Source organism: Epinephelus moara, chromosome 8 (assembly GCF_006386435.1).
Source record: "Epinephelus moara isolate mb chromosome 8, YSFRI_EMoa_1.0, whole genome shotgun sequence".
NCBI classification, from domain to species: Eukaryota; Metazoa; Chordata; class Actinopteri; order Perciformes; family Serranidae; genus Epinephelus; species Epinephelus moara.
The window spans coordinates 31173057-31185404 of NC_065513.1; the positions used below are offsets into that span (position 1 = coordinate 31173057).

Consider the following 12348-nt stretch of genomic DNA (forward strand, 5'->3'; position numbering starts at 1 on the left):
TTGATTACTTTTTAAATAAGTATTACCAGATAAGCCTCTTAATTTTTCGACAATGCTGGTATGGACTTAACTGACAGGAATTCCCAGAGAAATATAATAATGCTGAAAAAAAAGTAAATAGTTAAGTAAATAGTAATTACTTTGTCAAATTACATCTCTACATTTAAATTCACAATTTTATTTTGAAAATGCTGAACCGGAAGTAGCCCGGATGTAGCCGTTAGCTTCACGGAGCGCTTATCTCCTCCGTGGCATCCTTGTTTCTCTCAAGTCCTCAAATGTGCGACTCTCACCGTCGGCACAAACAGAGGATGTGGTGGCCCACTTCACATTAACGGCGCACGGTAATACGAGGATGAAGAGATAAAAACACAGCTTGTTGAAGGTTAGTAACGGAACCGGGATTCCCTGTTTGACAACACGGAAACGGGCCAGATGTCTTGTTTGACAGATGTTGCTAGCTAGCTTAGCTTAATCTGCTAACATCTTCTTTCTACAACACAGGCACATAGTGTTAGCTTGTTGGTCTTGTTCTGTGTACTGAGAGAAGTCGTGCATTTAGTGCTGTTAATATAAAAACAGGCTCAGTGTTATATGAGGTTAGATAACGGCAAAATAGTGTGTGCATCACCTAGAAGAGGAGGACACAGGTGCAGCATGTTGGCCTTTGTATCAGGTTTCAGACAAGGCAGGGGACTTCACACTGTAAAATCTGACAGACACTCAGCATTATCTTTATTAGTAATTCACCAAATATATGCACAGAGTAAAAGTGTTGAAGATAGTGTGTAGAAAAGAAGAATATCTTCATAATTGATTAGGTTTTTTTTAACGTTATTACTTAAGGGACAAGGGTCAAAAAACTCTGCTGATGTGGGACTCTAAAGCTCACTGTGAAATTACATCTGATAATGGGGTTTTCTTTAAACTGATTTGAAATCAGGAAATGGTCTAATGTGTTTCTTAAGACCAGAAAGACATTATTCCTGTCTTTATACTGACACTTGTATCAACTTCAAGAGCATCAAACTTTTTCAAAGAGGCCAGTGCAGGGGTGGACTAAACCATTATGCGCATTTAAGGCAAAAAGCTTCTTCTGTTTTTTTATACAAAGCTCAGTCTTTCAAATTAATTATTCAGCCTAGTTTAATTTAGTTATGGCACTAATTACTTAGAAATAAACAACTGCAAACAAAACCAAACTTTTCATATCTGGTTTTTTGAGGGCTCCCTTCCCACTGGGGCCCCGGGTAATCAGACCCCCACTACAACACCCCTGGAAACGAGGGGTGTGGGGGTCCCCTTCCTACAAGGTTTGATCATCAAAGACTTAATTTCCTGCATTCTGGTGATTTTTTTGCATTTATTTATGGTGTAAATTACTTTAATTTCGCCATAAAAGACCTCCGCTATTGTAAAGTTTTTATTGGGGGGGCAAATGCACTAAATGCACTGTAAATATTTAGGGGACATGTCCCCTGCATCTCCGCTGAAATCTACACCTGTGCAAGCTTTATTCAGGCTACAGGCTCACCAGGCAGAGTTCATACAGACATACAGCAGCATTCATAGGCTACTGTCAAGGGTGTGGGATTAAATTCAACATTGGAGGGGACATATGAAACGGGGGGTTTGAGGGTCCTCCACCAGAAAATTTTATCCATCAGACACTAGATTTCCTGCATGCTGGAGAATATTCTGCACCAATTTGGGGTATAAATGACTTAAATTTGGTCATAAAATCCTCTGCTGCTGTAATGTTTTTATCAGTGGGGACAGATGCACATGTTATAAAAATTAAGGGGGAATGTGCCACCTGCACGCCACCCCAAAATCTGTACCTATAGGCAGTATATTAATCCTTTTTTTCCTCCTTTGCAAATTTAAGCTTAAAGGGAAAAAACAATGTTTTCTGGCCAGTTAATCTCGCAGTCCAATATTTCAGCCAATATCAACTTCTCACATATACAGTATAATAGAATAAGTGTATACTTTGTTCTACAAGTGAGATGCAAAAGATGTGTTTTAGTACTTTAGAGTCAGTTTCTCTAAATTATTCGTCCGCCAAAGTTTCTTTTTCCTTTTTTTACATACTCTTTATTTGTCAAAATTATAGTCTCTTACAGCAGCTGAGTTACTTATAGGAACAAAAGAAAAGTGTCAATCTTAAGAACATCTACTGTATGTCCCTCTCACCCCACCCCATGATCCCAACATCTCAAATAACAAAAACAAGCAAAACAAATAAGCAAAATAATAGTAAAATAGATATGATAGTAATATAAAAAGGAATGAGTATCAGTAAGGCTGCAGGCAACTGATATAAATATTCAGTTTTAACAAAAATAACATGAGTATCAGGGAGATGTCAGGTGAGTTGTGCTGTAAGAGAGGGTCACCTCTAAATCTCGGTCTGTTGTCTCAGACTGTCAACATCCCCTCCATGTTGAGTTTTCGATGCTTCATCAGGGCGGAGGTTTTGCCTCCCTAAGTGTTACAGATTGTCCTTTGTCCCGTCCTTTGTCCCATTTGCTATCGCTTATCTTAACTAGCAGTGACCACTAATTGTCCATGATTTACCCCTGACAGTGTGTGATACTGGATTCTGTGTGTTATGTATTGTACGGTCTGTTTTGCTGTACTCATGACTACTGTCTGTATCTCAAATTGCCCCTCGGGGACATTTAAGTTTTGCCTTACCTTATCTTAGTCTTTCTCACACTGTCCTCAAAGTACTGTCAGAAAAAGTAAGTGAAAACACCTATCTGGTATGGAGGACCTTTTAAACGTCGAAAAAAGTGTCCCAACAAGGCAAAGCCAGTTTATTCTTTTCCTCAGATAATCCATCAGGACTATAGAGAGCAGATTTTTTTGTACTATTTAATAAATGTGTCCACATTTAAATAAAGTATAAGGTAATTAGATTTACTGTTTTTCCAGTTACACACCCACAATTTCTCTAACTGATGAAATATAAGCTTACCACTCACTTTTTCCTTTCAGCACCCAAAATAAAGACATTAAATTAAACTTAGCTCTTTGTTTTTTTTTGTAGTCCCAGTTAAGTCAAATGAAAGTGGAGTGAAAATGTTTGCTGTTGACTGAAGTCCACTCCAGCAAACAAAATGAAGAGGAGGCTGCTTCGTGGTTTCCTGTCGGAAGTTTCCGTCCGGATGGCTCTGTTGCTTGTGTTCCTGTAAGTATGTCCAGCTGTGAATAGTTTGCATAACTGTTTTACGGTTTCATTATTTAAAAGGCAGGCATTGTTTCAAATGATGAGATAACAAAGATACAAACCTAGCTTCTGTGGTGTTGGTGTAGTGTGACGGAGCAGCTTCCTCCTTTCTACCGTGAGATCCAGCCAGAGGAGATGTGGTTGTATAAGTTCCATCGTGTGGCGAGAGACCATGTACCCACCGCTCTTATGTTTGTAAGTACTATGTCTGCATGTCTTCGAGTTAAAATGGGACATAGTAATTCCCCTCTTACCTCATCCTTCACAACAGTCAGTATATCTGAACTCACGTCCCTCGTCTTTATGTGTTTAAAGGACCTTGTAGCACATGACCTTGTAGCAGTGAATGTTTAAAGGACCTTGTAGCACATGATGAACAGTTTACATCATTGTGACAACCATTCTCCAAAGCATATCATGCGTTTTTAAATTAATTCCCCATGTTCCACACAACCACCAGTTTCATTACAGTTGGAAAACCAATTTGCAGGGACATGACCACAGATGAGGTCATTTTCCACATTGAAAATCATGTATTTTATTTGTGTCAAAAACATCAGTGTCATTGTGTAATAAAATACTGTGGATTTGTTTCAAATGCAAGACTCTGCAGCAAGAAGATAACTTTAGCATAGATGTTAAATAATAAATGATCACAGTATAGCCTTAGGTTTTCATTTATTCAAACAATTAAGTCTCTGAAAGTTGATTTTCTTTCTGTGGCAAAATAAACAGAAACCAGTGTCTGCTTATATCATCTCTTCAAACTAGTATGTTCTTCCCAAAAATTGTAATATCTGTAGAATGTTTAAGTGTGAGTAGAGTAATTTGAAGTCAGTTGTCTTAAACATGGACAAACACTGACATAAGCCCTTAATGCATGAGACTAGTGTTACCCGGGGACCTCTAGCAATTTGTAATCATTTTGGAGGTTGTCTACAGTTTGGTCCTGTGCAAATGTGCTGCACAAAACAGACGTGGGGTGTAATTTCTAAATCACAAGGTCCCCTGGTAAAACTGGTCACTTGAGAATAGGACGAAAGTCCCCTTGAAACACTTTTATTTAATCAGTATTTAAGCTTGCTTACAGACATTGGATTAGAGTTGTTACACTCTCTTCTCTTGTGTTGTCTCTATCAGAGTGTGGCGGTGTTCACCCCGCTGATTGTAATCGTGGTTTTCGCCTTCCTGAAGAAGTCAGAGCGAGGAGATCTGAAGGAGGCCACGCTGGGTAAGAAAGCTGCAAATAGACATCTGATTTTTCATAATAAAATAAAAATTGTGAACTAGTTTGTTGAGTTGATTTGTCTTTTTCAACTCCATCATCCAGCTGTGACTTTGACTCTGGTGCTGAACGGAGTCTTCACAAACGTCATCAAACTGGTTGTCGGCAGGTAAACATTCTATACGGACACAGCCAGTGATAATGAAACCCAGTGTCACAGTGAATAAAAGCCTAAATCTGTCTTCTCTGTGTTTGTCCCCGCCTCAGGCCACGGCCAGACTTCTTCTATCGCTGTTTCCCAGACGGTCAGATGAACCTGGAGTTGCGCTGCAGCGGTGACCCAGATGTAGTCATGGAGGGCAGGAAGAGCTTTCCCAGCGGGCACTCTTCCTGTAAGGGCCTTTTATAGTTGATTATGGCTCAGTAGCTGGTACATTTTCATCAGCAGGCAGCAGGGAGAAACAACAAATGCACACAGTGGGGCAGGAGGGCATGTAATCTATCTGAAAATAGATGCATTTAAGTGTTTTTTAGCCTCCAGGCTCTTATTTTGTTATATGAGCAACAGAACATCCTGTGTTACTCTTTAAAAGCGTCTCCATCTTTAATCCCTCTGTTTGTTGTTTTGCCTTTGAGTTCTTTGTCTCTGTATAAAACTTCCTCTGGCTCTGATCACACTTTTCATCCTTTCTCCTCGGGCACAGTTGCCTTTGCAGGTTTGGGTTTCACAGCGCTGTACCTTGCAGGAAAGCTGCGCTGCTTCAATGCAGCGGGCCAAGGCAGAGCGTGGCGGCTGTGTGCCTTCCTCACACCTTTACTCATCGCGACTGTGATCGCCCTCTCCAGAACCTGCGACTACAAACACCACTGGCAAGGTCAGAGGCACAGAAATGCTCAGAGTGGGACAATGCACTGTGTAAAAAAAACATTTGTATGACACTGGTGACCAGTACCAGAAGATGGGATGGATGGTTTAGAGGGACACAATGGGTCTCATTCATAAAACATGAGCAGAACAAAGTTGTGTGTAAACTGTTCGCAGATGGAAATTTACTTGTATTTCGGCATTTATCAATATGTTAGTAGCTCCAATCTTTTCGTAGATACTAACAAAATCTACACCTGCTTCTGACTGCTCATAGTGCTTGTGTAAATACGATATTGCACATAAATGTTGTTTGTCATTATTAGAAATTACAGTTTTATTCCATATTGTGCTCTGTTGTGTTCACAATACACAGATGCCTTTAAAACATGTAAGTTTAACATGACAAGAGATTAGAAATGTAACACATTTAGTTAAATTAGTTGGCATTTAGCAGATTTAAGCTTCAGATTATGATTCTTAAAAATGTGAATGAGTTATTTGAATCGACTTAATACAAAAGGTTAAAACGCTGTTCTCTGAATAAGTGAATTAACAAACCAGTGCACTCCTCCTCTGCCCTCTTCTCTTCGTCATTTTTGTTTAATTTAATGTCAGAGATGCAATGTGGGAGATGCTATAATTATTTCATATTGAGTTTTTGTTTAATAAGACCTGTGGGTGTGGGAGAGCAATTCTGCGTCTGTCTCCGCTCGCACCAGGCAGCTGGTGAACCCAATTTCGACCTACAGCGATGTGTACAGCAGCATTAATCTCATCCACACTTTTTTTGTGGAGACTTTTCTGACACAGGAAAGTGACGTCAGTGTTCATAATTTTGCCTCAAAACTCTTGATTAACTTGGGGAAACCTCTTTCAGTGCAAATACAACACCTTTTTTTTTTTTTTTTTTTTTTGGTTACAAACCTGATAATGTTACTTTTGTGGCACTGATTAGATTTAGATAGAGGTATATTATTATATTGTTTGCTTCACTTTTATATCAGCAATCATTTTGTAACAAGACATATCCATCTAATAGAATGATGGATATTTCATGCAGTTACATATGATCATCACATTTGAGAAGTTTATGCTAGATGGAAAAAACTCTTGAAATTTGATAAATTCTTAAGTATTTCTGAGAAAAAAAGGGATCTCTTTATGCAAATTTACCATTATACATGCAGCTCTGTCCATATTGTACGGACACGTCTCTTCCATTTGTAAAAGGAAAACAAAACGTTTTCCCTTTATCTGTACAACATTAACATTACTAGGAAGGAATAAAATTCAAATAACAGCTCATTTAATCAGGTGCTGGAGAGGATGTTAAGGTATTTTACACAAGGAACCTATAAAACTAACATAAACAAAGCATAAGAACTAAAGGGGTTTTCATTCTTTATGTTTCTGTATTGTACTGTCTTAATGTCCACATTGTTCCTAGATTTATGGAGCCTCGAATGAGACACAGACTTCCATCTGTGTCACCAATAATGAGGAAATACAGTGATTGCTAGATGGAGCAGTGAGTGACAACAACCCCGCCCACATAAAAGAGTACTGTGTGCAGTGAAATCGCTAGGGTCTAGGTACCATGTCTGAAGGGTCACTTTTGGTTCCAAAGGTAACATACTGAGAGAAATGGGTCAGTGAACAAAAACATGAGAAAATTAGAGTCCAGGTTCAAGAATAACAAAGTTTCCCTTAAGTTAATTGAATCTCACAACCTAAAATCTCTCTTAGGTTGATATTCTCCCAGAGTATTAGATATAAATATGGAACGTATTCATGTGAAATGGTGGGCTCAAACTCCTCATACATGTGTGTTCTCTCCTCCTGCAGATGTATTAGTGGGTTCTCTGCTGGGTCTCGTCTTCGCCTGGCTGTGTTATAGGCAGCACTACCCTCCTCTTCAGGACGCTGACTGCCACAGACCTCTCCGTCACAGAGAGACTGTCCCCGCGGCACAGGAGCGCAAGCTGGCCAACTCCACCTACATCCTGCCCCTGTAGAACAGCTGAAACTGTTACTGGTGTCAGTCATACTGGGTTACATGGTAATCCTCCTGGTTTTCACACCCTTAGGGCTGGGCAGTTTATCCGTATTTATTGTTTATCGTCAATCATTGTAACTGTAAAGTGACGTGGTTTATTTTCTGAACTAAAAAGACTAATGACACATCTCTTCTGAATAGATTCTTAAACACCTGAGAATTGCTGTAAAGAACAACTCCAGTTTAACAACGACAACTTGAATTGTTGAAACCCAAACAAACATCATTACATATAAAAGTTGTCAACGATGGAGGGCCTGGTGAATATCATGACAACGCCCAGCCCTGCACACCATGTGTACTGTGCCTCTAGATCACAAAACTTTAAACACTCACAACAGCTGAGCACGTCGACTACACAAGCACTGCACTAATAGTCCACTGCCCATCAACCGCAGGCTCAGCTGCTGCGAGGCAGCTTCTCATGTAGGGTCACGATTGGTGATTGTTTTGTAAACTTTTTCAACAAGCAGGGTTGATGGAAAAACATTCAGTATTGTTGTTTTTGATCATTTTCTGGCATTTATACGACTAAATACTTAATTAATAAGTGAATCTATAGACGATTTAAGATAATAGATAACGAAAATAATCATAAGTTTCAGCCCAAGCTCAAGAAGATCCATTTATTAATGACTGAGCGCTGTCAACTGCATCTCAAAGTCTTCTCAGGCAAATGGAGCCAGTTTAGGTGTGATCCTAAGATTTGAATGTGAAACAAGAACTCTGGACAACAGAATCAATGAGCACCATGTGACCAGAAGTCAGAGGTCAGACAATTAAAAGTTAGAGGTGAACATCCTTTGAACCAACAGAAAGCATACCTCACCCACAAAATTACCATTTTACATTAATTACTCACCATGTGTCACCTTGAAATCGTGAAGAAAACGTCGTTCTTCTTGCGTGCCTTCACAATGAATGAAGAATCCAAAACAGGCGAGCAGTCTTCGTGAATTGAAGAAATGGGGACCACATTTAAAAACAGCAGAACTATATCAAAACATCCATTCACAAACTCTCACACAACTCGTGCAGTATAACTTAAGTCTCATCCAGTTTTATGCTCAGTACTTCCCAAACACATGCATTTTGTTAAAACGTTACGATTTAAAACACCTCTGCCTGCCAATAGCGCGCCCTGAGCGTACCTAAGCACACATGTGTATGAGCTTAGCTTGAGCAGAATTCAAGGCCTTTGTACTGACGTGTTTTAAATCATAATGTTTTAGCGAAAATGCATGTGTAGGAAAAGTTCTGAGCACGTGACTGAATAAATGAGATTTAGATTATCCTGCATGAGTTGTGTGAGAGTTTCCAAACAGATGTTTTGATATACTGTAGTTTTGCTGCAGTCCTCATTTACCTCAAGAATGTTCTCCTTTTTTGGATTCTTCGTTCACTTCAGACATGGCATGCAAGAACAAATTTAACATAACATCATAGCAACGTCATTTTGTTGGTGAAGTATTTGTTTGATTATGTGCCTGAATATTTAAATTTGGGTCATGTGATGCTCCATACTCTGAAGAAGACTGAGATAAAGTTGATGAATAATAAGCAAGTAGACCTTTGAGTTTAGATTATGTGCACCATGTAGTTTCTTTTTCTTTTGTTGACAGCGATGAACTGGTGGAGTAAAGGCCTTTGCGCATCGGGTCTGTCTGTTTTTTCGGATGCGTTTTTTTTTAAATCTGTCATCTAAAAAAAATCTTCACGCAGAGAAACCTTACACACTGATTCCGATGCGTTTTATTTTTCTATTTGTTGTGAAAATTCGCAAAATGAAATGACACATTTCTTCCTTTGCCTCTCTCCACTGGAGTTACCTATCTGGCTGTCACCACTCCCTCCTTGTCTTTCATTTGGCACCGCGGCTACATGAAGGGGCGGAGCTGTCCTCCCTCTCTGTCTCCACATCCTCCTCCTCCTCTTCATCATCATCCACCTGAATATTACTATCTAACCTGCTGAACGTAGCTATCTGAGTCATGAAATGATTCTGTGCGCCCAGTTTCTCTGTCTTGTCGCAGCTGTGCCCCACCGCCACATTTCCTTCAATGATTCTTGGGGTCAAACGTCTCTGAAGGCTCTGGCAGATGCGAGAAATGCAGAAAATTGGACCTGTTGTGAAAATTCTAACGAAAGTTTCAGACTCAGTGTGCAGGCTCCATTACAACTCACAAGGTTTACCAACAAAACAACTGTCATACCAAACATGTTTTCCAAACAAATACAACATGCTAACGTTATTAGCACAAGCCTGTGGCATTTTACATTGCAAAAATTAGCCTAGCAACGAGCAGAGATTTCCTCTGCTCACATGAAGCCAGGATAAATCACACACAATGTTGTTTTGTCAAGGCTTTATTGTTTTTACAATTTATTGTTTCTTAAAATAAAAGCTTCGTTTCCACTGAGGGAAATGGTTTCAGCTTACAAACATAGACAGGAGGTCTGCGCCGTCACGAGGCGTAGTTACATTTCTTGGAAGGTGTACATCAGGCTACGGTGTAGGGTACAGCGTCAATTCAATGCAGACGTATAAATTCAGCCGTAGTGTACAAAGGCCTTAAGAGGTGTTTATGTGGGCTGTTTGTGTCGTAACAGTAGAGCTGTCACAGTATATGTCATTGATAAACATTGTACTTTAATATCTGAAAAAAGGCCCCTTTCCTAAACCAGCTGGGCACTGTAGTTTTTAGCAAATCAACCAGGAGTGAATAGTGCATCGCTGGGGACTATTTTCAGCTGCGGATGAATACACATTTAGTGCCCAAGTTGCTTTCTGACTGTGGCACAGATAAATGAGGAATGTTAGGCTCTATCTACACAGACGACACTTGTTTGTAGTATCAGTTCATTATTGGTGTTTTTTGTTTGTTGACAACAAGAGAGAAAACAGTTGAAAAGAAAGAGACTGTGTCATAAAACCTCTGACATTTGACAACATTTATATCACATCAGCAGATCCCACCCCTGACTGTCGGCACCTTTATGTTTAAAGCGGGTTAATCCAATCCACTTGGTCGGCTTCATGTCATCGATCTCCCCATGGCTCAGCTGTTTCTGTCATCAGTGCTTTAAATCTCTCCGTCTTCCTATATTATATTTTGATTGTTTCCATTCACAGATTGTTTGATTTATATCTGTAAAGGGTGTCATACGCCCTGTCCTCAGTACCGATGTAGCAGCTCCGCTCATCTCCTCCCACGGTCCTCGCAGTGCTCGCTGTACTTGATAATCACATCTTTGCTCCAACTGGACAGCACATGTGCTCATATAGTTAATGTGACTGTAATACGAGTGGTCTCAGGCTTACTGTAGGTCTGGGTTTAGTGACTCTCCTGACTCCTCTGCCGACACGATGCAGGTGTGAATGAGACGCGGTGTGCGGGGAGTTTGGGGGACGGTAAAACCAGATCTTTCTGATGAACCTGAGTGAGGTCAGACTGTAACCTCTCCAGGTGATGGTGCTAGCCTCCCAGTGCTCCTGCTGGTCAGGTCTTCTATCCTGTTAATAGTTTTACTGGCACGTTAAGTTTTTCTCTCTGGTAGTTTTCATCCACTTTCATTTCAGACAGGGAATGCTAAAGCCTGTGATTCATCTATCATTTTATGTGTACTTTCTGCGGTCTATTTTTTCCCGTTTTATTTATTTGTTACGTTGTTTGAGGTTGGTTTTCAACTGGAAAAAAACATCAACTTGTTATGTCGATGGTTGAAACGTGAGAAACAACTAAACCTCTTCGTGTTTCTGTTTCGAGTGTGAAACCGGCCAAAGTTTTGCAGGGTTAAAGCACTTTTGCTTGTCGCTGTGATTCGAGCTTAGAGCGGCTGGATCACGGCAGTTTAAGACCAAACATGGCAGAAAAAAACAGATGAATTTGTGCCTTTGTTTACTACATTACTTTATTACTCTTAGTTTCTGAATAAGGCATATAGTGCATGTAACAGAGTACGCTCTCTGTCACATTGTGGACACATCTTTGCTCTGAATCTTTGTGTTTTTATTGTTTTACAGTGTACAGGAGTCATCTGGGAAGACATGTTTAAATGTGGCATGCTGCTTTTGTTTACCTCAGAAAAAATCTTTAAGTACTTTCCATAAATTTTATCTTTGATGGAGTCAAATGTGAAGATTTCTGGGTGGGAGCATGTCAAAGTTACAACAGAGAGAGTCACTTTTCAGACAAATAATATCTTAATTTACTTGCTGGATCTTACAGGTATTTATGAGATGATGTACAGGTCTAAGTGTTTTTAATTTTGGGGCATGTAGGAGTTTACTTGAATTTTGAATATTTGTTTGTTTACCTTAAATGTGATGATGTTATATCATGAAAAAAGGAATCGTGTTTGTGGGCACATGGTTTTCTGGGGAATCTCTCAAACAAAAATAATGTTCATTAGACTTTGCTGCATTTTGATAAAACCCTGCATGTTTCACAGCTAAATAACATCATACTTTCTTCATTACTTCCCTCCAAGTCAACACATCTCCATCTATTTCTGTTAATTTATGTGACTTTCAGTACATGAATACTGTATCGGGTTGTTGATCATGTCTAGACTGAAGATTTTCTGGGATGATGCTGTTTATTTATGTCACACTCATGATAATTTGCCTTGGCTTGTAAGACCATATAGCAGCTGCTCATGCTGATACCGTACCCTGATTGTACATGTTGTGATGCTTTTAATGACTCTTTTGGTGACACTAAATGATGTTTATAAATAATCCTGCAATACACTCTGTCCTCTGCTTATTTTCAGACATTTTTTAGAAATGTGTGCTGAATTCAGGAACCTGTTTAGACACCATGAAATGTATAGTAAAGGATATGTTGAAAAGTAGCCAGGACAATTACAGATTTATTATGAAGCAGTTTGGGTTAAAGCAATAACAGTGTACAGAACAGCAGCATTTTTACATGTATTTTATTTTAAAGCTGCAAGTACCA

The 12348-nt window shown here is 39.5% G+C and overlaps 1 protein-coding gene across 1 annotated transcript; it reads left to right on the plus strand.

Annotated features, from left to right (window-relative positions):
- Nucleotides 1-225: 225 nt before the first annotated feature.
- plpp5 (phospholipid phosphatase 5) lies at nucleotides 226-12137 on the plus strand. Its single transcript, XM_050051083.1, has 8 exons — nucleotides 226-385; nucleotides 3056-3196; nucleotides 3322-3430; nucleotides 4376-4466; nucleotides 4566-4629; nucleotides 4728-4852; nucleotides 5165-5335; nucleotides 7174-12137. Exons 2-8 carry the CDS (start codon nucleotides 3126-3128, stop codon nucleotides 7341-7343), a joined length of 801 nt encoding a protein of 266 aa, XP_049907040.1. The 5' UTR covers nucleotides 226-385; nucleotides 3056-3125; the 3' UTR covers nucleotides 7344-12137.
- Nucleotides 12138-12348: the final 211 nt, after the last annotated feature.